The 25,351-nt window shown below is 39.3% G+C and overlaps 2 protein-coding genes across 3 annotated transcripts; one reads left to right on the top strand and one right to left on the bottom strand.

Moving 5' to 3' along the window:
* Positions 1-83: 83 nt before the first annotated feature.
* Positions 84-7,546, bottom strand: il2rga (interleukin 2 receptor, gamma a). The gene is made up of 8 exons (XM_077591580.1): positions 5,280-7,546; positions 4,566-4,656; positions 4,261-4,430; positions 3,366-3,499; positions 3,137-3,299; positions 2,964-3,066; positions 1,600-1,660; positions 84-1,532 (listed from the first exon to the last, which is right to left on the bottom strand). Exons 1-8 carry the CDS (start codon positions 5,368-5,370, stop codon positions 1,443-1,445), a joined length of 903 nt encoding a protein of 300 aa, XP_077447706.1. The 5' UTR covers positions 5,371-7,546; the 3' UTR covers positions 84-1,442.
* slc9a6b (solute carrier family 9 member 6b) lies at positions 7,080-24,777 on the top strand. Of its 2 annotated transcripts, XM_077591577.1 has the most exons (17): positions 7,080-7,454; positions 10,233-10,432; positions 11,000-11,077; positions 12,401-12,477; positions 12,559-12,671; positions 13,628-13,733; positions 13,904-14,005; positions 14,809-14,950; positions 15,163-15,268; positions 15,350-15,438; positions 16,546-16,659; positions 16,979-17,090; positions 21,499-21,652; positions 21,724-21,754; positions 21,837-21,925; positions 22,102-22,207; positions 23,605-24,777. In XM_077591577.1, the coding sequence occupies exons 1-17, from the start codon at positions 7,175-7,177 to the stop codon at positions 23,905-23,907; spliced, it is 2,202 nt and encodes a 733-aa protein (XP_077447703.1). In that variant the 5' UTR covers positions 7,080-7,174; the 3' UTR covers positions 23,908-24,777. The 2 variants fall into 2 exon arrangements, with proteins under 2 accessions (XP_077447703.1, XP_077447704.1); XM_077591578.1 differs by lacking the exon at positions 13,904-14,005 and having other exon boundaries at positions 7,081-7,454.
* The last annotated feature ends 574 nt before the right edge of the window (positions 24,778-25,351 follow it).

The raw sequence follows: 25,351 nt of genomic DNA, 5'->3' as shown, positions 1-25,351 counted from the left end.
GCGCAGACAACTAGGCCAGGACCTTTATCTATCAATCTGGAAAGGCTTGAACTGCATGCAAATTGAATGCAAAATAGACGGGCTCAGTTTAATTAATTAAATGAATTAGTTTAATGCTTTTGAGTGAATCTTTTAGAATCAAGCCATGTGTTTTATTTCACAATTAAAGTTATATTGTTGAGATTAACGTCACAAAATTCCAGGAGTATCCAAGTATGTACGGGCCGCTGCCCGAAAGAATCTTACATTTGGCTGTCATTCATTCATTTTCTCATCTCATTTTCTGACCCGCTTTATCCTTACTAGGGTCGCGGGGGGTGCTGGAGCCTATCCCAGCTGACTTTGGGCCAGAGGCGGGGAAAACCCCCGCAGCCAATCGCAGGGCACAAGGAGACAAACAACCATTCACGCTCACACTCATACCTAGGGGTAATTTAGAGTGTCCAACCAGCCATGCATGTCTTTTGAATGTCGAAAGAAACTGGAGTACCTGGAGAAAACCCACGCAGGCCCGGGGAGAACATGCAAACTCCACACAGGTGGACCAACCTGGATTTGAACCCAGCTCTCCCACTGGGAGGCTGACGCGCTAACCAGTCATTCATTTTCTGAACCGCTTTATCCTTATTAGGGTCGCTCGAGCCCAGGCGGGGGACACCCTTAATCGGTGGCCAGCCGATCGCAGGGCACAAGGAAATTGACAACAATGCACACTCACACCCATACCTAAGGGCAATTTAGAGTGTCCAATCAGCCTAACATGCATGTTTTTGGAATGCGGGAGGAAACCGGAGTACCCGGAGGAAACCCACGCAGAAAACATGCAAACTCCACACAGGTGGACCGACCTGGATTTGAACCCAGGATTCCAGAGCTGTGAGGCCGACGCGCTAACCACTCACCACCGGGCCTCGGCCGACATTCAGCTACACTTCTTGGAGCTAGTCACTCATACAGTACAGTATCATCCTATACGTAGACATCAAATCCATTTCAACTGGTAGGGTTGGCATTGAGCGATAATATTTTTTTGCTATTGATTGGAAGGCTGATTGAGATGGAATGATCCATGCCAACCCTCCCAGTAAAACTGGATTAGACGTTTATCACTGTCAATGTTATCCAATGAGTTAATACATACAAGTTATCCTGCTGCAAACTGCAATCACCCCAATTATTAATAACAATATTGCATAAAACACAAAAAAATGTTCAGATGATAAGCAAGCACTTTCTGTATAGTAAATAATTGTACTTGTGTTTTCTCCATAACCTGGGATAAGAAGCAAAATGAAACAGAATGGAGCCACTCATCAAATGCTGGGAAGAGAACAGCGTTTCCTGCTATTCCAGCTTTTCTACGATGATGGAGCTGGAACGATCCCAATTGATTAGCGGCGAGGGAGGAGCTGGAACTGTTGGCGTGCTGGCTTTCAGACTGGTTAGTGGCGGTACTCTCGAACAGGACAGGCCTCCTCATGGTAGTTCGCCTTGAAACCTTCTTGAAGGCCTTTTGGAATTTTGAGCCAAGGCTTTAAGAAATAATTTAGTGTATTAGACATTTAAAATAATATTGATGAAAACCTCAGCGCTCTTTACCTCAATGTCTTGAGGAATCAGGGATGGCTTGGGTACCACATGAATGAAGATGACTCGCAACCTACGTGAGGGGTTCAGGGACAATTTTCAAGGTTTCATCAACAACAGATCACTGAAATCAGGCTTATAGTAACAATATAATGCAAATACACTGGGCAAGGGACAGAAAATAGTACAACATTAACCCTCTGTTTGTTCTATAATATGGATGTTAGTTCGATGAGCGTTTTATTTGTGTTAATTTAATCTATAATTTGAGTTCAAAATCAATAGTTCTGGCACATGAATACGCAGTATATCTCACAATCACCATCTCAGATGAGTTTGATATACAGTCATACCTCTACTTATGAATGTCTCTAGGTATGATTTTTTTATATGCAAATGAGTGTCTCGAGATACGAAACAGATCCAAGTTACAAAATCCCCCAAAAAGTAAATGCATTTCCTTATCTGTTATTTTATTTTGAAAATATTGTCGCATATGCATTGATTCTCACTTTAGAACATCGCTACCCTCTACTGGGCTCTCATTTCATCACTCTCATTCTATCTCATATAATGCCAATAAAAGCATTCAATTCAATTCAATTCAATTGGCTCTCACAAAAAACACTATCCATGTTTCAAGATTCTTTCTTACATACCTGTCCACCCCGGCTAAATGCTCCGCTTTTTAATGATTGCAATTCCCCTTATTAAGCGATTAAAAACAGAACAAATCCAATGCAGCACATATTTTCAAACACACACGCACACGCACACACATAGGGCACCCGTAAAAGTATAAAATGTATGTAGCACTACAAAGTGGACCACTTTCGCCCTGGTAGAATGGGCTATTGCCGCCATCAGGCAGACAAACACGAGTATTACGTCTCCCAATATAACGGCCGTGGAGGGAACTATTTCAGCAGCGCAGGGCACATTTTCACAGGGATTTTTGGCCATTATATTCATTTTAAGACATTAATACATAATTTCCTTATAATATTCTCTCATTTTTGTGTTTCTTCACATCTTTCATACAAAATTGGGACACATTGACCAATTTTAAAGGGTCTAGTAGTTGGTAGTAGTGTGAGGACCGTGGAACGAATTAGAGAATTTACATATAAAGTACGCCTCTACTTACGAAATTTTCAAGTTACGAATAAAGTTCTGAAACCAATTAATTTCGGCAGTAGAGGCACGACTGTATTTTATTATTGGTTCCGATCTACTCCACTTGTTATATTTACCACATCTGCATGCTGTTAGACTGCGCGTGGTAGTGTCGACATTTTTGAAAATTGCAATGTGGTTTTAATACAGTGAGTCGTGAAGTCTCAGGTGTCAAGAGGTCTAAAAAAAATTCCCCTCACCTCTCATAGCGCAGCAGCAGCATGACAAGGAGGATGAGTATGACAGGTGCTAGAACGTACAAAATTATCCACACAAACATCGAACCATTGACTGGGTCGGTGTCTGCAACACAGTAAAAATGTGTTTGTAAATTGGATTGATCTCCACCAAAATTGTTAGGCTTCATTTTTACCTGTGCTGTTGTATGACCCCCAGAATACAGGCTTACTCCAGTCGCTCCAATCAGAAGCTGCGCACACTTCATCTATTCTGCTCCTCACCTGAAGCTCATATCGGAAACGGCTAGAGGGCAAGTTGATGCAGTAATTTTGTTTGCCCAGAGTAACTGTATATGCCTGTGGGGAGCACAAGGCATGTCAAATGGGAATGTTTTTCACAAAGAAAGTATGCTAAGAACTCACATCCCACTTCTTGTTGTTGGTCCTGTAGCGAACCTCATTTTGTGTGCATTTTGGGTACGAGTGATTCCAGTAGAACCATAGATTCAAGTCCGATCCATTCTGAACAGTTAAGTTGGTTGGTGGATTTAGCTTTACTGCACGTGTGGACATAAGATGAAAAGGATTTTATATTTTAGGTTAGAATTTATTAAACATAAATTGAACTTAAATTCCTCCATGAAAGTGACATTATTCTTCTTACAGTTAATTGATGTTTCTGATATTTTTCTATAATTTCTTTAAATATATTTTGATATAATTTATAATATAAATTTTTATTTTTATAATATATAATATTTATAATCTTATAAAAAATGTCACAAATCTTACAAAAGCAGAATTATTTAAATTTTTTTTTTCTATTTTCTGTCACCGGCTCAGATAATTTCTTTTTTTGATTGGCACCTGTCATCGGAGCCTTTAAGGGAGGAGGGCAGCCATGTTAATTTCTTTCCTTTAAAAAAAAAAATCTAATCCAAACATAAAATAAATATCGTGTATTTTGATGCATTTTAGATAAAAAGATTAATAAATTTGTATGTATGCAATTTGGCATGTATATGGAAAAAATAGGAATCTATCTATATTCCTTTGTACATTTCATAATTAGTAATATATCATGTCAACGATTTTTTTTCTTAATGATTTTATTGAATTATGCCTTCTGAGGGCTTATTTTATGGTTTGGTGAACAAACCATTCCTCTGCCACTTTTCCTAAAATTGACTATGATTAATAACGAAAGTTGATTTTTAGCATACTAATTCCAACAAATCTTTACATAAGTCTGTAAAAATAATTCAATTATGTTAACAGAATTGCTGCAAAAAAAGCAGGACAATTGCTATAGGCCTACCTTTGTTTACAAGCGCATGCTTCCCTTCAAAACTGTCGTCGTTGTACACCAGACGGGTGTAAAATGTCGTAAACCTGTTGTCTTTTTCTCCATAGGGTTGAAGGCATCCACTGTTAATGCTATAGTTTCTCAGGTACAGCTCACATTCTCTGGCTTGTTTACCATGAAACCTGTGCAAGAAAAAGCCCCACCGAATCGGTAAAACTAGATCCGAGCAAGTCTCTTTAGCACAATTTTCACCAAACACGCGATTAAATAAAAGAGCAATTCCTTTCTTTGTTAGGAATTATTTTATTTAAACTTACCAGCTGAAGAAGGTGTAATTGACTGACAGATTGTCGAGTCTATTCCAGGTACATTTAACTCTCTCAAGATGCAGCACAATACAGTCGACGTCTGTCAATGACAAACAGAACAGAAATCTACCAAATGCTGTAGAAATTCATCTTAAATATTTAAGAATAGTTGTCAAGAAAGTCAATACAACTTAAGTTCAAACAATAATACTTCCGATAATCAAGAAATTACTACTTAGATGATTAGAATAATTAAATAAGTGCCCTATGACGTTCATAAGCCATTATCATGGCTATTGATGTGCATAAGAAATGTCACACAATGGAGGAATATTTTATGTCCCACCATCTGAGTTACAGTTTTGCTGTCAGACCTTTTCCAAATGGAAGTATTTTTGATTTTGTGCTTTTTTTGCTCGTTTCCGTAGTAATGACGTGCAATGAAAAGCGTCAAAACATTACTTAAATCATTGCTTGAAAATTCTGGGATCACCTGTATCTTTTTCATCTGATGGAATTTTACAGAAAGCTAGTCATTTATTAAAAATGAAATTATTTTACTTGTACAAGATATGTATTTGATCAATTGTTTCAGGAAATATTTTATGTAAATCAAATGTTCGTATCGTAAGAAACATCGAGTGTGAAATAAGTTTGACCTTAAAGGAAATGAAAATGCGTTCAAACTGGGTACAGATTACTTTAAATATCAAATATCCTTACCTGGAGATACTTTGGCAAAACTGGGTCCAGCCAGAAAAAAAAGGAAGGAGAATTTATTTAGAATTTGTGAAAGCATTGATGTTTCCATCATTGTGAAAGTCAAATCTGCGTCTGAGTGAAACTTTCACATTTAGGGTTTTTTTTTTTTTGTGCGCCTTTGTGGCTTCAGCTTCCTGTAAGAGGAAATTGTCGAGTTATTCAGTAATGCGCACAAACCTTATTTGTGTTGAAATGGTGATTGATACATTAACTTATTTGCGCTAACGATAAAAAGAGTATAAACCCAATTACAATCACTTCTGCTAAAAATGATTTGAATTCAAATATTCCATAAAATGTATCCAACATTTGGATGCAGAGCATATGTTATACTCATTTGTTTAATAGAATTTCAAACCTTATGAAGAAGTAATTATAGATCTGTTATAATGGTCACTTCATGTCTGGTTAAACTTTCTGTTTTCAAAACAGAACATATTTATTTATTCATCAAAACAGTGTTTTGTATACCCTGGATTTTGTTTCCTGTCAGAGGAAACTACTAGATGGAGTGATAACATGAGATACAATTTCCGGTTCACAGAATATGTGTTGTGTTAGCTGGTAAAAGAGGGAAATTGACATTGAAAACACCGATTGAAGGTAAAATGATCGCTTCCAGGCCCCTCCAGGTAAAATGGATTGGAAGTCGATTACCGTCATTGGCAGCTAAACTGTTAAGCTATGTGGGATCATATAAGTGATTAAAAAAAACTGAATTTATTTATTCATTTGAATTTGTCTTATGTTGACACTCCGAACATGTTGTCATCAATCTCCTGGAGCCTTTGTTGCAAATATTGAAGATCTCTCGCCATCACGGACGTATCTACGGTGTAAATTGCTCATAATGCTGGATCATTTTTTTTAATCCATAGTCGTTATCACTCGCTTAGTGTCCTTGGAAGAGGATGCCGTGGCCAGCTTTCAAATGTTCGCTTCTTCTTTCTTGGTAAAAGAGCACGGTAGATTGATTTATGCCGCAATGGCGTGCTATGCCTTTAGCAGAGCAATGTCACTTTTTTGGTCACTGTCATCATGTCTCGTTCTTTTTTGGGCTCATTGGCGCTTGCTTAGGAGGCATTTTCAAGGAAGTGTTTCTCCACAGGTAATGTGCGTGAATCAAAATGTAATTTGGTCTTTCATATTATTCGGGCGTTATTCTTCTACGTTGAAATATCACTTTTTCTTCAGCGCTGAAGAAGCGCATCCCTGATTTCTGGCCTTTTTCAACCCGTCTTCCGCTTACAAGTTACAGTGAGAATTTTGGCTTTTTTATGAACTTCTTTTATATACTTAATATAAAAAAACAGATGTACTGAAGCCGTGAAGTGGTGAAGGATCACAGTAGTATATATATAAATTTGTTAAATATTGTCCCACAGGTTGCAATTAGCCCTTGTGCCGCATGTTTGAGACCCCCTATCCTATCTGAAAGTTATGAAAGCAATTCAGAAGAAAAAATATATGTGCATGCATGACAATTAAGATGACCGTTTATTACAATTACAAATGTATTCATTTTCATTCAACTGAAGGATGAAGCTTCACCGCAAACCTTGTGAAGATAAACAGTACGACAGGCGAGTGAATGGATAAATGTACTGTACTTTACCAGTTTATGTTTTCCTTTTTCTAATATTCACATGTATTCATGATCAAATTCCTTGCATATCTGACTTGCTGCATTCCTCTCTGTAGTATTCCGCATTTTAAGCTATTATTTTGAATAACGGAAACTTCTTTTATTTTGACACAAACACGGAAATGACGCCGATTGTTGTTGTCCGTCACAGGGACAGCGCGCTTTGCCTGATCCCACTACTACGACTGCTACTCTAAGCGCTAACGGCACAATGGCGTCTAGACAGACAAATCCGCCCCTTCACGGTAGATTCCCGACGACCCTGCGTTCCCTGCCGTTCGCCCTGCTTGTCGTGGTCCTCGTCGGGAGAGGCGAGACCAACCCGATGGACAACGCCGCAACAGAGAGGCTAGCTGAGGAAAGCCACCGTCAAGACAGTGCCAACCTGCTCATCTTCATCATGCTCCTCACGCTCACCATCCTCACTATATGGCTTTTCAAACACAGACGTTTTCGATTCCTTCACGAAACGGGGCTCGCGATGATATACGGTAAGAGCATTTGTTAACACCCCGTTGACAGCGGCGTGTAGCATCCATGTTATCTAGCTAATTATCCTCCACCGACTGAAGCATTAGCTACATTTGACAGTTTATTTGTAAACTGGGGTCGTTCCGCCTCCTGAGGGGTGTCAAAATTTTGGCCCGCAGGCCGGAAGTGACCTACTAGGGGGTTTGATCCGGCCCGCGGGGGTGTTCTGCCCGACGGGCGCTCATTCATTCTGCATGACAGAATTAAATGTTTTCCTATGTAATTTTCTCTCCCTCATCTCATTTTCTGAACCACTTTATCCTCATTAGAGTCGCGGGGGTGCTGGAGCCTAACCCAACTCTCTCCAGGCCAGAGGCGGGGGACACCCTGAATCGGTGGCTAGCCGATCACAGGGCATTATTTAATTTTTAAAAATGCAAAACCAGAAATGTGTGACTTGCATTGCACTACTGCATTTTGATCAATTTCCTATCCGCAATTACATGTTTTCATTGGCACTCGATGAGTTAATGGAGAACCTTATAATGTACCGTATTTATTCGAGTATAACACACAAAATTTTGTACCAAAAGATGAAGCCAAGTTTGGGTGTGCGTTATGCATGGTCTTCCCTTTTATGACCAAATTCCGGGGAAAAACTGCCCTACGCCGGTGAAAAAGTCCCTTCCGCAGCCGTTATAATGGGAGACGTAAAACATGTCTTTGTCCACCAGATGGTGCGCTAGAGCCCTTTCTACCAGGGCCCAGGGGATATAATCTACTTTTTAATTTTTGTAATTTTTTATTTTTTTTACAAAGGCCACCCCTCTCCAAATAGCCTTCGGCAAGTTTATAGGGGAGGGTAAAATAAAAAAAAACTTGCTCCAGAGAAACATTAGCGGGGCAGCCGCCCAGGGAGCGCTATCCTCTCTCAAGTAGTATGGAATCAATTGTTTGGTGACTCTGATGATAAATCAGACTTTGAAATTTTTTAAATATTATGATGATGAATTAGATTTTATGGATCCAAAATTGTAAATTCAATTGTGTTTATACTGGTAGTTTGTTTTACCAGGTTTCCGTTCTGTTGTGAATGAATGTAGTTGCACCTCTACTTGCGAAATTAATTGGTTCCTGAACTCTTTTCATAACTTGAAAATTTCGTAAGTGGAGGTGTACTTTATATGTAAATTCTCTAATTCGTTCATCGGTCCACACACATCTACCAACTAAACCCTTTAAAATTGGTCAAAGTGTCCCATTTTTTTATGAAAGATGTGAGGAAACACAAAAATAAGAGACAATTATAAGGAAATGATTTATTAATGTCTTAAAATAATTAAAGCATATGAAAATGTGCCCTGCACCGCTGAAATAGTTCCCTGTGGTGCCGTTATTATGGGAGATGTAATACCCGTGTTTGTCTGCCAGATGGCGGCAAGGGCCAAAAGCCGCCCACTTTCGTGACCGGACGATTTGCAGAAAGACGTTTCGTCGACGGACGTTTGGCCGATGGACAGTTCACCGATGGACAGTTCGCCGAATGGCTGTTTCGCCGAAACGTAATTCGCGCGCTCGTCCCGCCCCCGGATCGTGTGTGTACATGTTTTTCAACCTCGGCCCGCAGGCCATATACGGCCCGTTACAGATAACATTCATTTAGGAATAACAAGGGCATGTACTGCCCCCCGCTGGACATATTTCTTAATACAAGTACGTACTACAATGTGCTGCCATTTTTTAAATTTTTTTTATTTTATCCCTGCGTTTAAAGTAGTAGCCATTTGGAGATCACGCCGAACAGTACATGACAGAAGAAATAGAGAAAATATAGTAGTAGTAACAGTAAGTACTACTGTAATGAAATTGTAAATCCAGAAATCCTACTCCAGAAAATTTACACCAGCATAGAAAACGTTGAGATTAATCTTTGAATTAAGGTTCTCAGCAAATCATTTTGAATATATATTTCCTAAAATAATGGGAAATTATTTAAAATTAAACTAGAAGTAAAAGTGTGTTCCATGGCATTTTCAGGTATTGTTCTCTAAGCCCTCTAGTCAGTCCAAGGCACTTAGAATTTCACACAAGTCTTTGTGTAGTTTTTTCTCTTCCCTTGTTATTCCTAAATGAATGTTATCTGTAATAGGCCGAGGTTGAAAAACATGTACACACACGATCCGGGGGCGGAGCGAGCGCGCAAATCCCGTTTCGGCGAAACGTCCGTTCGGCGATCTGTCCGTCGGCCAAACGTCCGTCGGCCAAACGTCTTTCGGCGAATCGTCCTTCAGCGAATCGTCCGAGTACCGTCCACTTTGTACTACATTTTAGACTTGTTCCCTGTGTGTGAAAATATGTGCCGCGTTGCATTTGTATGGTTTTTAATCGCTCAATAAGGGGAATTGCATATAAAAAGTTTGTAACCTCAAAATTTCGTACCTAGAGGCATTTGTAATTGTCCAGCTCATTTTCACTGGGAGGGGTGAATGAGCGTTTATTCACTGCCTGCAGTCGAAAAGGATTGGATGTCTAGCGTCGTCAATGTTACAGTTTTGGGCCAAAAATAAACGGATCGCGCCCACATGAGATCTCGTCGGCATTAATGTGGCCCACGAACCAAAGTGAGTTTGACCCCCTTGGGTAAGAATGTTTTCCAAAGTATTTGCCACCTTGAAAAAAAATGAAGTTAATGTTTTGTGTTCATGATTCAGCAATACGTACAAGACTGAGTATAGGATGAAAAAATAGCGTTAGATTTATGGAGCACATATCTAAGTTTGTCTCTCCCTCTATGAAAGGACTCCTAGTGGGCTTGATCCTGCGTTTCGGGGTTCATGTGCCACCGAGCATGAGCGACGTTGTGCAGGGCTGTGCCGTGAACGCTAGTCCTGCCACTTTGCTTGTCAATGTCAGTGGGCGATTCTACGAATACACACTCAAGGGCGAAGTCAGTCGCGGCAAAGGCCGACAAGTGCAGGACGACGAGATGTTGAGAAAGGTAAGGCAAGACTTAGTCGTTCTTTATTTTTGTAAGTACAGTAATCCCTTGAATAACGCGGTTCATCTAGACCAGACATGGCCACGATAAATGAAAAACCGCGCAGTAGGATCACCCCTATTATAACTACCTTTTTTTCTTCTTCAGTGCTGAGTCCTAGTAGCAAGCAGAAGACAAGGGAGTGGCTTCCGCTTGTGAGTTTCAGCGTGGATTTTAATTTTTTTCTATGAACTTTAAAAAAAAAAAATGGTTTTCTTTAGTGCTGAGTCCTAGTAGCAAGCAGAAGACACGGGAGTGGCTTCTGTTTGCGGTTTCAGCGTGGATTTTCACTTTTTATGAACTTAAAAAACAAATCTTTTTTCCCCCTGAAAAAAAATCACCGATATAGTGTAGCCGCAAAAGTTGAAGCAGCAATATTCGAGGGATTACTGTATTTGTTATTCTCCAATCGCATACGGCACACTCTCAAGAAGGAGGTCTTGGTGCTCTCCGAACAACTTTATTTACTAGTTTGCGACATATGTATGCCAGCTGCATTAAACATTATTATCTGCTATGTTTCCTCAGGTTACTTTTGACCCAGAAGTCTTTTTCAACATTTTGCTCCCCCCAATCATCTTCCATGCTGGGTACAGTCTGAAACGGGTAAGGTCGTCGAAAGAACAGTTATTATTATATGTTAACTGTCACAACCTTTGCGGCTAAAGGCTTTTAGATATTTCAGCATTTAGAACAGAGGTGGGCTCGGTGGGGCGAGTGCTTAGCACTTCGGCCTCACTGTGGGAGACCTGGGTTCAAATCCAGGTCGGTCCACCTGTGTGGAGTTAGCATGTTTTCTCCGGGTACTCCGGTTTCCTCCCACATTCCTAAGACATGCATGGTAGGGTGATTGGACACTCTAAATTGCCCCAGGTATGAGTGTGAGCATGAATGGTTGTTTGTCTCCTTGTGCCCTCCGATTGCCTGGCCACCAATTCAGGGTGCCTTACGCCTCTGGCCCGAAGTCAGCTGGTATAGGCCCCAGCACCTCCGCGACCCTAGTGAGGATAAAGGGGTTCACAAAATGAGATGAGAACAGAGGTGTCCAAATTAAGAATCATGGGCCAACTGCACACCACTGTCCCGTGTTTGGTGGCTTGAAGCAAATGATGAAAATGTCATTGAATATGGCCAGCAAAAGAAGCTTGAGTTTAGCCTACGTTCTGTTGTTGGATTGGTTGTCTATCGCTGTCATTGGCAGCCATTAAGTTAATACATAAACACATAAGAACCCAATCTTTTTCTACCTGATTTTGATCCTCTGTTTAAAAAATGAAAGTGAAAAGAGTTCATGATTGCCCCTTGGTACCTTTTTATTTTTCCGATTGTGGCCCTCTATGAAAAAAGTTTGGCCACCCCTGATTTAGAATGATGGGAAATTTTGATTTGCGGTGACTCTCCCTATGTAACGACACTACTGAATTATCCCAAAAACAAATGAACAACAAAAATCAAAACATTTTGATATGTGATATTTTATATCAGTTGTTTATATGTTTTAAGATTTGAAGGCAGGCTCGATCCGGCACTCTAGGATGTCCACCAACAGTTTATTGTTTTGCTAATGTGACTTCAAACTCATCTATAGTCTAAGTGTGATTTATGGCTGTCTGAGTGTTTGTGTGTGTATGTTAAGCTTCTCTCGCTACGTTTGTCCAAACCGTGCAACGTAGAGAGTTGACATTTTTTATGGTGGCCAGAAACGTTTGTTGGATCCTAATAGACGATTGAATTTCTTCACCTTCTCTAAGTGTGTAAACTCAATCTTTTATATGTTAAACACCCATTTTTCGCGAGATTTTTTAAATAGCGCAACAATTGTCTTTTGGTTTTAAACAAGGAGGTGGGACTGGCGAAGCCCGGTCCCCCTGCTTGTAGTTAATAAATAGAATCTACTTTCAAATGAATGTTTGTCCTCATTTGTCACAGAGACATTTTTTCCGCAACATTGGCTCCATCTTGGCTTATGCTTTCATGGGAACTGTTATATCCTGCTTTATTACTGGGTAAGTACGCTATTCTTATTCACATATTGTAACTACAATGAGCTTCTCCCACATCTGATGGCTCCCTGTATTGTCCTCCAGGCTCATCATGTACGGATTTGTGTCCTTCATGAAAGTGGTGGGCCAGCTGGGGGGAGATTTTTACTTTACCGACTGTCTATTCTTTGGTGCCATTGTATCAGCGACAGACCCAGGTACAACATAGGATTCTAAAACATCACACTAGGAGATCCTTCAGTTTTTTTTTTCTCTCCCTAATCCCAAATATTACGGCCAGCGTCACCACAATTCGACCCACGCGGAAAATATGCTAGCATTTTAATTAATGCTAAGTGGTCCACTTTCTCTTTCTGCAGTTCAGTAGAACCGGAATGTTATGGCCACAATATCCATTTTAATTAAATAGTGGTATTAAAAATATTATTCATCTGTAGCTATTTAGTTAATTTTCTTAAAATTTATTCTAAAGATAGTTGATATAACTTTGGTGGAATGTACAGTGCTTGCATATCTGCAAACAATAAAATATGTTTTTAAATTAGTAAAGTAAATGACAATCTTCCTAAATTTATATTAATTTTATGTGTCCTCTTTTGTGTAGATCAGAATTAAATAAAGCAAAGCCCATATATGTGCATTTTTCCTCGTAAAATACTGTCATGAATAAACCTTATTTGAATGGCGTCAAAAAATCCCCCCAAAACCTTAGTTTCAGCACAGCCATGCACATCATTTTAGACCAGGCTTTATAATATATCATTACATTTTGCCTCAATCTGTGTTTAACTGTTCATCTCTACTTGGTTCCTAGCTCATATTTGCTCTACGATCAAACCTTTTTTTTTCTAGTGCGGTCAATGATTTAAGGAATTTGTTTTGTACAGAGAACTTTTTTCTGTGTTAGTCTTACATGAGATCTCGCATGATTATAGTTCGAGCTCATTTGAATTTCAGGTCTACTGTACATTTGCGGTCAAAAGTTTGGAAATTCCTGTCTTAAATCCTCTGACTGTATTTTCCTGAAACTTTTTTAAGTATTCAGATTTACTTTACTTCCCAACATGTTGTAATTCTATTTATTTTAGACGATAAGTCGATAACCCAATCATTATTTTTGATTGTCTTATTACCTTCCGTCTTGTGTTTGCAGTGACAGTGCTGGCTATTTTCAATGAGCTGAAGGTAGACGTGGACCTGTATGCATTACTTTTTGGGGAGAGCGTGCTCAATGACGCCGTGGCGATTGTTCTCTCGTCGTAAGTTTCTGTGACGCTCCTCCCCCATTTTTACAAAGACTCATTCCCGCAATACATCTTCAAATCCATAACTGGATTCATTGTACTAACACAAGTCCCTGTCATTCTCCTGCTGGCCTACCATTCATCCACCCATCTTGTTCATCACCTACGCGTACGTATGCATGCAGTGTTCTTCTCCGCTTGGAGAAGCAGAGTAGGTGGGGGGCTCGAACTGTGCGGCCCAAAAGCGAGGAAGAATGGCTGGGTGTGAATCAGACGGCCATTCCTCGGTGTGTGGTTGGGATGTGTGTTTTTTTGTGGTAGCATGTTGGGCAGTTGGAAACTGTCATAATTCGGTATATTTACTAAAACAACTACAGTGTACCAGGTATTTATTTGTGGAGGCACTTTAAGGCACCTCTTACAGTTGAGGCCTTTATTTGGGAAGAGAGTTGGGTCAACTGTAACAGGAGAAATCTATATTTGTGGTTCTTATCAATAATGCAGTACAGTTGTAGGCAGAGCTATAATTGTTTTTCCTGCTTAAGTTTCCATGCATTTGATTATATAGATGCATGTGCATGAAAAGTGCGGCCCAAGTCACATTTACCTATTTTTTAAGTTATTTATTTAAACAATTAGGGAAGGGGGGCTATTTAAAAAAACTATTAGGAGGGTTTCAGTGTTCACATAGTCTTCTGAGAGCCTTGTAATTTTTTTTCAGGAACAATTGACTAAATACCCAATGCCAAGTTTATTATTATATATTATGAACATTTGTGTTGTAAATGCTTTCTTTTCTTTTTCTTCCAGTTCCGCATTTTTTTTAATTTGATTTAAGAATAGCATGGTAGTGTTTTTGGCAAACAGGAGATGAATTAGGACATAGTCTCCATTCGAACGGAGTCCACTGTTTAAGAAAATGTAAAACAATGTCTTTTTTTCCATTTACAATGCTCATTATTGCGATGGATTGGGCTTTATTTAAAAAGATATATTTACAAGGGTCTTTTGAGTACTTTGAGGGCAATCTTAGAAAGAAGAATGGTAATACAAGACAAAGGATGGCTCATGCTGTCCATTCGGCCCTCAGTTCCATTGTGGCCTACCAGCCGGCGGGGGACAACAGCCACAGTTTCGAGGCCATGGCCCTGCTCAAGTCCTTTGGCATTTTCCTGGGCGTCTTCAGCGGATCATTTGCTCTTGGCGTGGCCACCGGTGTGGTGACGGCGCTCATATCCTTATCATGATCTGATTATCGGCATTAATTTTTGTAAATGTCCCGTGAGTGTTAGCTTCCCAACAGCCATGTGTTTGGTTGTCATAATGTCTTGTTTTTGATAAGACGCAAATGGACAACATACATTCACATAGAGCGGCAATGTGGAGTTGTCTTGTTTCTTTTAATATCATGTTCTATTGTTTATTCCTCTTAACTTTCCATCACGTGACCAAGTTTACTAAGCTGAGGGATTTCCCCTTGCTGGAGACTGCACTGTTTTTCCTCATGTCATGGAGCACCTTCCTGTTGGCAGAGGCATGCGGATTTACTGGTGCCTGATCCACTTGATGGTTTCGTCGTCTTCATAATTCCGTTAACTGTCCAGTAATTTTCTGAATATGTCTGACTCCAGGCGTGGTTGCTGTGCTGTTCTGTGGCATCACTCAGGCTCATTACACCTATAACAACCTCTCTCGGGACTCTCAGGATCGAACCAAACAGGTACAGTAATGTCCCACTTAGGGCTGAACAATACAGTAATACCTTGAGATACGAGTTTAATGCGTTTCGGGGCCGAGCTCGTATGTTGATTTACTCGTATCTCAAATCAACGTTTCTCATAGAAATGAACTGAATATAAATTAATTCGTTCCCACCCTCTGAAAAAAAACAACCTGGATATTACAATGGCATTTTTTTTATTTGTTCTAATTCACCATCTACTAACAGTAACAAATAACTATCTAGATGTTATGATTTTCAATACTAATATGAGACATTATTCAGTACAGTGTGGAGTGCGCAGAGAGGAGAGAGAGAGAAAGAGAAAGGGACAGAAAGACTTTTTGCACGGCAACACGCTCGTAACATAACATAAACATAAATTTAACCTAAATGAATACAATACAAACACTTAAAAATAAGTTTTAATCTTACCTTACACTAAACGTAATTCTAATTTTTATTTATTTAATTTTTTTATTCTTCCGGCTTGGCTCTTTTTGCCTCGCTTCCACCTTCACTTTTGCTCTGAGTTTTTAAAAGTAACATATCTAGGGTTGTTCGCTTTTGTCTCCCCTTCAAAATATTACGAAAATAACACACACAAATGTCCTCACAATAGGATAACGCACGGCCACTTGTCAACTTGTCTGGGTGCTCCTACGTATTGGCGAGCCAGCACCGTCACACGTACACCCCTATTTTTTTTCCATTAGTTCGCGCTTAATATCGATTGTCATCATACGCATTTTCTTTGCACTACCCTTCATTGCGCCTGCTTGCTTTGGACCCATTATTTTTTTCCTAATACTCCACTGACTAACGCAAAAAACATGGCAAAAACGCAACGCTCCGCCCAGTGATCGTAGATATCTTTACACGTGGAAGACGCGACGAGAAAGACAGTGTGCTGTTATGATAAGCAGCCTCTTGCGTCTCGGCCTACTGGCTGTCTTGTATGCTCGTTTCTCAAAATTTGTCGTGCAAGCCTATTACCACAGTTTCTGCAGCATATTTCACTCAATAATGAATGTCCACCAAAACTCAGATTAAGCAAATAGCCAGGTGTGTTCACACGTGTTTGTTTGTCTGGCTATTACTTTGCAGTTGTTTGAGCTGCTCAACTTTCTGGCAGAGAACTTCATCTTCTCCTATATGGGCCTGACGCTTTTCTCCTTTCAGTCGCACGTCTTCAACCCTTTGTTCATCATCGGAGCCTTTGTATCCTTGTCTTGTTGGTTTTATTTTATAATGTGCATTTTGCAATTGTCATACTGTGAAACATTGGTTAACTGACCTTCCTGGAGGGTCTCATAACAGAGGGACATACCCTAAAAGTTTTACTCAGGAGGTGTCCTGGGAATATCCTGACACCCAAGGCACTTAATCATTTTTTTTCCGTATCATGTGAACCTTGCAGCGTAAGTTTATCCTTGGACAAAAATGATGATTCCATTTGTTGCCTGTCATTAACTGATAACTGCAAATGTCTGCCAGTTGGCATAGTGGCTCTTTATCCTTGACCCTATTACTACTTTAGGTGGCGGTATTCTTGGGGAGGGCGGCAAACATTTACCCGTTGTCTTTCCTGCTCAACCTGGGTCGCAAGAACAAGATTGGATCCAATTTTCAGCATGTCATGATGTTTGCAGGTACTCTGTTTTTATAGACTCTTGTGATGTATCAAAGGTTGAAAAATCTGAACATTTTCTTGCAATTGCAACACTTGGTGAAGAACTTCCTCAAAACCTGTCCTAAAATAACAGCCTTCAGTGCTGTAAAACTCCAAATCATAGTTTGGTGTTTTGTTTAGCAAAGTACTACAGATCATTTTCCAATAAATAAATACATAAAAGACAGTACAATGCATACAGTTGTGGTCAAAAGTTTACATACACTTGTGAAGAACATAATGTCATGGCTCTCTTCATTACCACTTTTGATGTGTGTTTGGGGTCATTGTCCTGTTGGAATACCCAACTGTGCCCAAGACCCAATCTTCAGGCTGATGACTTTAGGTTATCTTGAAGAATTTGAAGGTAAACCTCCTTCTTCATTATCCCATTTACTCTCTGTAAAGCACCAGTTCCATTGGGAGCAAAACAGCCCCACAGCATAATACTACCACCACCGTGCTTGACGGTAGGCATGGTGTACTTGGGGTTAAAGGCCTCACCTTTTCTCCTCCAAACATTGCTGGGCATTGTGGCGTGTGCATTGTTGCTTGCACGGCAGCCTCTGAGTCCATGGAGATGCAAAACACGCTTGACTGTGGACACTGACACCTGTGTTCCAGCAGCTTCTAATTTTTGGCACATCTGCTTTTTGGTGATTCTCGGTTGAATCTTCACCCTCCTGACCAATTTTCTCTCAGCAGCAGATGATAGCTTGTGCTTTCTTACTGATCGTGGCAGTGACAAAAAAGTGCCATGCCCTTTATGCTTACAAACAATTGTTTGCACTGTTGCTCTTGGGACCTCCAGCTGCTTTGAAAAGGCTCCAAGTGACTTTCCTGACTTGTTCAAGTCAAGGATTCGCCTTTTCAGATCCATGCTGAGCTCATTTGACTTTCCCATTGTAGCGTTTGTGGGCGTTTGCATCCAATGAGCCCTATTTAAATGGCCTCAGAGAAGTCACCAGCTGTAGTCACTCATCACTCACAAGAAGTTAAGAAGCCATGCTATGAAGCTCATTTCACTGACACAACTTTCTAAGTCACCAAAATTGTTAATTCGTGTTGCTGTATGCATATTTTTGACCCAGCAGATTTGATCACTTTTTCTGTTAACCCATAATAAAATCATAAAAGAACCAAACTTCACAAATGTTTTTTGTGACAAAGAAGTATCTGTTCCAATCAGAGTTGAAGAAGAAAATCAGAGTTGTAGAAATAACTGGAAACTAAAGAGAGACATGACATTATGTTCTTCATTATGTTCTATACATATATACACATGTATATACATATATACATATATATACATATATACATACATATATATATATATATATATATATATATATATATATATATATAAGATCTAAAATAGATATCAATGTCCTTCTGAAAAGTATCTCCCCATGTATAATAATTCTGTTTTGACACTATTAACTAAACTACTGAACAGATTGGAAATTTTCAGTTTACAAAAATACTTGAATTAAAAATTCCTGTGTCCATATATAGTACGAAAAGTTGCAAGGTGAATGTTAACTAATGATTCCCTTAAGCTCAATTTTAACTGGTATTGCTATCGTCTTCAAAAAAGGTAAATAAGGTGGAAGCATAAATACAGTAATCCCTCAAATATCGCAGATAATGTAGACCAGACGCGAAGTAGGATCACCATACTACATTTTTTCATGCCTATGCAAAAATACAAGTACACAAGCACAATTATGATGAAGTGTATTTATCAAATACTAGTTATAAGCACATGAAAAGACGGCAATGTATTAATATCTAAATCTAATCTATATATTAAAAATTGTAAATACTTTAAATACTGTACTCAGTGGAAATAGCTGGATATAAATATAAAAAAAACAGGTTATTGGGAGTTTTAGTCCATGTCCTCTTGCAGAGTCCAGACCTTGAAGGGCAGCCCCCATTCAGCGAGGTACAGCCTCGCGTTCGGGATGAAACAGTTCATGAAGGTTTTTGACAGCAACAAATTAGAAGGGTGTTTAGACTATCCTAATTTCCAACACTATTATGGAAAACCAAATACAATACCACGATAAGTAATCACATCATAACCTAGAAAAACAATCATGGCTGGTTCTAGAACAGATAAATTGTAACAATGTAAAATCTCAACCCTTCCATTTATTATCTACAATCCAATATTAGCATGAACTGACATATAGGTGGGAAGGGATAGAAATCATGCAATCACAAATAGCTTCGTGTAAATTTTCTCCAATTTGGTACAATCCAGATTTTGAAGTAACCAAGAATTTCTTATTCATTTTAGTCCATGGGAAGAAAGAGGAATGGACCAATTACAGCATTTATTTCAAGTCAATATATTTAATTCATGTAAAAAATACTGCAAGACTCAAATAAGTGTCAATTTCCTTCAATACATTGAAATTACGGCAGCCATCAAAATTAAATTTCCCAACACTGTGTTCTTAAAATAAAATAGAAAAAAATCATTTCTCAACATCAACAAAAAATACTTTCAATAAGGCTATAAATTAATCATATGTAATAATTCCATGTTTACCAATTGGAGAAAGAAATAGAATAATTACTACTCATGAACGTCCAGAAAAGTTACAGAAAACATGTCTGTAAAAATACAGTCACAATGACAAAGAATAGTAATTGGCTCACACGCAAACACTTTTGATGTTATTTGTGTTATTAGACTAAATAAATTCACAGATGCCCGCTTAAGGCATAGAACAACAATTGTTTCACAATTTGACAGTCCTTAAATACACATTTGAGTAAAAGCCCAAAGCTAAATTTAAGGAAATTTCTGCGTGCGTCTGACTAAACACGGCAATTTATGTCGCCCCAGGCTAAGAGAGACAGCAATAAAGTACATTCATGACCTGATGCAATCGGTCAAAATGTAGTCTTTTACACAATCCCATGTTGGATTGAAAAGAAAGAAAATCTATGGCCCTTTAATGCAGCCTTTCTGAATTAAATTTGAATTGAATTACATTTTCTCTTGATCATTTTTCATTTTTGAATTGACTGTCTCACCAGCAGAGGGAAGTGTTGTTTTACAGGGTCGGTTATTGCTTGTTAATTTCTTGACATTTGCCTGTGGAATATTTTTTTCTTTATTTACCGTATTTACGCGCATATAGGCTGCATTTCTCGTACAAAAAAAGAATGACTGAATTGAGGGTACGGCTTATATGCGCATAAAAAGACGACATGCACGAAACTGCAAGCTGACAAAGACGAAACGCCATAACGCAAGACAAAGCGACTGATACGGTCATTTATTTCAAAATAGAGAAAAGATAAACAGATAAAACGCTAAACAAAATAAATTTTGACGTCTATGAATGAAATTCAAGAAAAAAAACGTGAAAAAAACTCACTAGTGCCTGTTGCTGCTCACTTAGGGCGTCGCCATCTTACATTAGGCGCCGCCATTTTACCTAGGGCGCCGCCGTTTTACCTAGTTCTAACTGGCCAGACGCGAGTCTCAATGGTTGTTAAGGCTGATCGAAGGTCTTGCGGCCGATTGTTAAAATATCAGCCTTTATACCTGCGTAATGTGTATCTCATGCTATTATTGCACCTAGAGACTTGGTGAACACTATACCGCTACGGACACACTTCCTGGTTGTGCTTCCGTTACTTCTTTTTTGAAAGGAAATTATAGTACGTTTGTGATTATGAAATAAAACAAAATTCCGCTTTGATATTTTTATTTTTTTGTTCGAAAGTGACAACTACTGCAGTAATATGAACCATCGAAAAAAATCGAGGTATTTCTACATCAGAAACAATTTGGCTGCCACAACATCTTAAACTTCTGGTAAGAAAATTGTAATTTCTGTCATTAAAAAGCATTAGGTTCTAATCAAGATAGACATTTCTTTTTTCAAATTGAAGAATTTGATATTTTGCATTTACAAAGCCAGACATATCAACTTCCTTATCATATTGACCCTGATAATCTGCTTTTGATTCATACAATATCTTAGAAATACCATGTGCGATGACTTATTTAAGATTTTAAGATTGTAAGACATTTATATTGCCTATTAAAACCATGAATATGAAGGTGAAAATTATGAATCAGGGGTTGACTTATACGCGAGAAATTATAAAACTTAACCATTTTAAGGCAATTTTAAGAGTGCGGCTTATATGCCCGTAAATACGGTAATAACACTCCTTTGCTGTTTCTAGAGTAGCTCGATCATATGGAACAAATTCTAGAAAATATATAAAATGTTCACTTTTTAATTGAACTAAGAGCAAGAAAGTATTATGTTAATTCTTGAGAAGCATCGGAATATTGGCCATAACTAGTTATTGCACTCCTGGTCCTATTCTACACTTCTTCCGTTCTCCTGTAGGTCTGCGCGGAGCCATGACGTTCGCCTTGTCCATCCGAGACACCGCCACCTACGCCCGCCAGATGATGTTCTCCACCACCTTGCTGATCGTCTTCTTCACTGTGTGGATCTGCGGAGGGGGCACCATGCCTATGCTTTCCTTCATGAGCATTCCGTAAGGGCTACCCCTAAAGTCCTATTTTCAGTATTTTTCTCACCAATTACAAAATTTTGTTTCCCTCTCAGTGTGGGTGTGGATTCTGATCAAGACCAAACGGTAACTACGACAGGTTAAAATCTATTGGTGAAATAATTTAGCAATGAAAAAAACGTGACAGAATGAATGCTTTTCCTGACAGAGTTCTGCACTGGTGGACGGCTCACTGAGAAGGAACACCAAGCATGAAAGCGCCTGGCCTTTCAGGATGTGGTACAACTTTGATCACAAGTATCCTTTGATGTGAAACAACGCAGGATTTTTAATTTAAAATTTTTCATACTGATTTAGTCCTGCGAGAGGAAAATCATTTAACCTTTCTGCTTATTCTTTAAGGCCCTAATGTTATATGGAGGATAATTTGACCTTTTCCAAAATGTTTGAGGTCTTTTACAACTTTCAAACAGCTACCTGAAACCGCTCCTGACCCACAGTGGCCCCCCTCTGACTGCCACCCTGCCCGCCTGTTGTGGACCGCTGGCCCGTTGCCTGACCAGCCCGCAAGCATATGAGGTTTGGACAAAGTTAAAAATACATTTTAAAACACGCCTGAAGACCCACACATATTCAAATTTTGCGTTAGCTAGCTTAGTGTATGAAGTAGTGGAAAATCCCATCCTTGTTCAGTCGGTGTTTTGGCTTCCTTCAACACTTTCTTCTTTTTTTCTTTTATTACAATTTGTTTATTTTTTTTTGCAATTGTTATCTTATTCATAATTATATATTTTTTATAACTCATGGGTTTTTAAAATTTGTGTTTTTTAAATCATTGTTTTATACCCATTTATTTTCCTTACTGCTTATTTTCACAAGGGTCGTGGGCAATGTTCCCTCTAAGCTGCGCCGTGCGCAATTGCGCACGACTCTCGTCTTCTCTGCGCACAGCAAATCATATGAAGCGCACAAAATAAAATCCCATTTTTTTTTTTTTTTTTTAGCTGTGAGGCCGACGCGCGAACCACTCATCCGCCGGGCCGCCCATTCATAGATATTAATCATTACATTTTATTATTACTAAATCATTTATGTGTAGTAGACATGCACCTGCTTATGGCAGGTGTGATACTGGTGTGTGCCCATAGCGAGCAATGATGATGTTGCTCATGCCGGTACTCAGTGTGCTCAGGGAGGTTGTCTTTCTGCCCTGGCAAACAAAAAATTAGAGGGAACATTGGTCGTGGGGGTGTTGGAGCCTATCTCAGCTAACTATGGGCACGAGGTTGGGGAAACTGAATTGGTTGCCAGCAATGTTCCCTCTAATTTTTCGTTGGTCTGAGCAGAAAGTCAACCTCCCTGAGCGCACTGAGTACCAGTGTGAGCGACATCATCGGTACTCGGATGATTCGCCTAAAGACGTTTCGCCGACGGACGTTTGACAGACGGGCAGGTCGCCGAATGAACGTTCGGCGGAACGTCCATTCGGCGACCTGTCCATTTTTCATGTAAAACATGCTGTAAAACACAAAAAACATAAGTGGACAGAGCTACTGCCACTTGCTGCCGCTTAAACGGCGCCATCATGGGGAAAGGGGTAAAAAAAAAATAAAAAAAAAATTAAAAAAAAATAAATAAATAAATAAAAAAAAAAAAAAATCCGATTTTTTTTTTTTTTACTGCGCGCGAGTAGTGCGCAATTGCGCACGCGCGCAGCTTAGAGGGGACACTGGTTGCCAGCCAATTGCAGTTTATCCTATATAGATCCATCAATTCATTCATTTTGTTTAAATAATCTTTACTTAAAAAATGCCCATTGCAAAATAGATGTGGGCCGTAGTTTAGATAATTGCTATAAGAACATTGATGAACAACAAAAAAAGTCGTCATTCCTGCATGAGAGGGTTAAGTTTTTAGAGTTGCCACAGAATATTTATTTTAGTGTCTCATCCACAGTTTGTTTTTTCGCACACTAGAACGAAGGGCAGCTTCACGACGACGACTCTGACTTGATCCTGAACGACGCCAGAGTGAGCGCCATGTACGCCGACGTCACCGTCAGTACGGACGGCTCGGGCTCCGGGGGCATCAAGGGCCATCACCTGTCTGCCACCGACGAGTGCCCGGAACACGAACTTGGGCTGACCGAGCACGAGGTGCCCATCCGGGGAACCCGCCTGGTCCTACCCATGAATGACACCGTCGATCCCCCAACAACAGTAACCCTACCTCCGCCCCCCTCGCCGCCCCGCACGGATCCTCGCAGGCACAGACTGTAAGAAAAGTCTTTTGAGGTGGCGGGACGTGGCTTCTCTTTGCCATCATGGAAGATTTCATTTCAAGTTGATTCTGAACAGAAAACAAGATTGAGATAGTAACTGTACTTAAACAACGGTACTGTATTTCTTGCAGGCCATTGAGTAGACAATTTCTCATTTCAAGGATACAAATCATGGTAAAATAATTTAATGGTCAAATTATTTCATTACTGTAATGGTATTTTTACTAACCTAACGTAGTAACTCAGCCACTTCTGAAAAATATAGTAAGTAATCATTACGGTCAATTGATTGTAAGGGAGTCCTCGAGTTACAACCGAGTACTCACTAAAAATCTTCACGTGGATAGGTCCAATTCAGCTGTGTAAAAATTGTGAGGAGTGTGTGAAGTCACAACAAGCAAGGTCAGGTACTGCCAGTCAAAATGACACGTAATGATATGCATGTTGAGTTAGTTGTTACAGGGCAAAGCCACACAGAAACTGACTACAGTAATCCCTCGATTATCGCGGTTAATGTAGACCAAACATAAACGAAAAAACGCAAAGTAGGGTCACACCCCTATTTAAAAAAAAATCATAATGTTATTTTTTTTTTTTTTTTACTTCAGTGCTGAGTCCTAGAAGCAAGCGGAAGACGGGAGTGGGTTCCACTTGCGAGTTTCAGTGTGGCTTTTCACATTTTTATTACGTTTTTAAAAAATTGCTTTAGTGCTTAGTTCTCTGTTTTCCGCCATTTTCCTAGTAGCAAGCGGAAGACGGGAGTGGGTTCCGCTTGCGAGTTTCAGTGTGGATTTTCACATTTTTATGAACTTCAAAAAAATTAATTAAAAAAAAAATCCCCCAGAAAAAAATCTGCAATGTAGTGAAGCCGCGATATATGAGGGATTACTGTACTTCCACACTCTAAATACATTTTGGGAGTGCCTGTGTGTTTCTATAATATGTGGATTTATTTATAAATGTATTTTTTGTTTTGAGCTTTGATATTTCTTTATCATGGTTTGTTTTAGATGTAGGACAGCTCACAGGCAAGAAGCACCTTATTTTTACCCTCTGGAGGCCGCGCAATTTTTTCATCTCATAAGAGGTACGCTGTATGTATATGTAGGGAGTCGAGAGATGGAGGGAAAACATTTCTGGATTTGTATTCAGAACATTTCTTACTGTATGCGTGCGTAAAAAAAAGTCGGAAGTTTGGACAAGAAATTCCCCTGTGACTGTCATTTACAGTACTCTGCTCTGACTTATGCGACACAAACACAGGCATTTCATGTCTTTTCTCAACTGTCGTGAATTCAAGTGCCTAATATGTAAATTGAACTCCTCAGTGTAGATTTGTACATTGGATTAATGCAGTCAGGTTATTATTTAGAATGACACTAAATGAACCGGATTGTTTTGAATGTGACCGGTGCAGTTGTTTTAATGGTCATTTTTGGTGC

Source organism: Stigmatopora argus, chromosome 22 (genome assembly GCF_051989625.1).
Source record: "Stigmatopora argus isolate UIUO_Sarg chromosome 22, RoL_Sarg_1.0, whole genome shotgun sequence".
NCBI classification, from domain to species: Eukaryota; Metazoa; Chordata; class Actinopteri; order Syngnathiformes; family Syngnathidae; genus Stigmatopora; species Stigmatopora argus.
The sequence above is the reverse complement of the archived record's forward strand: the minus strand, read 5'-3'. Positions and strand labels throughout refer to the sequence as shown.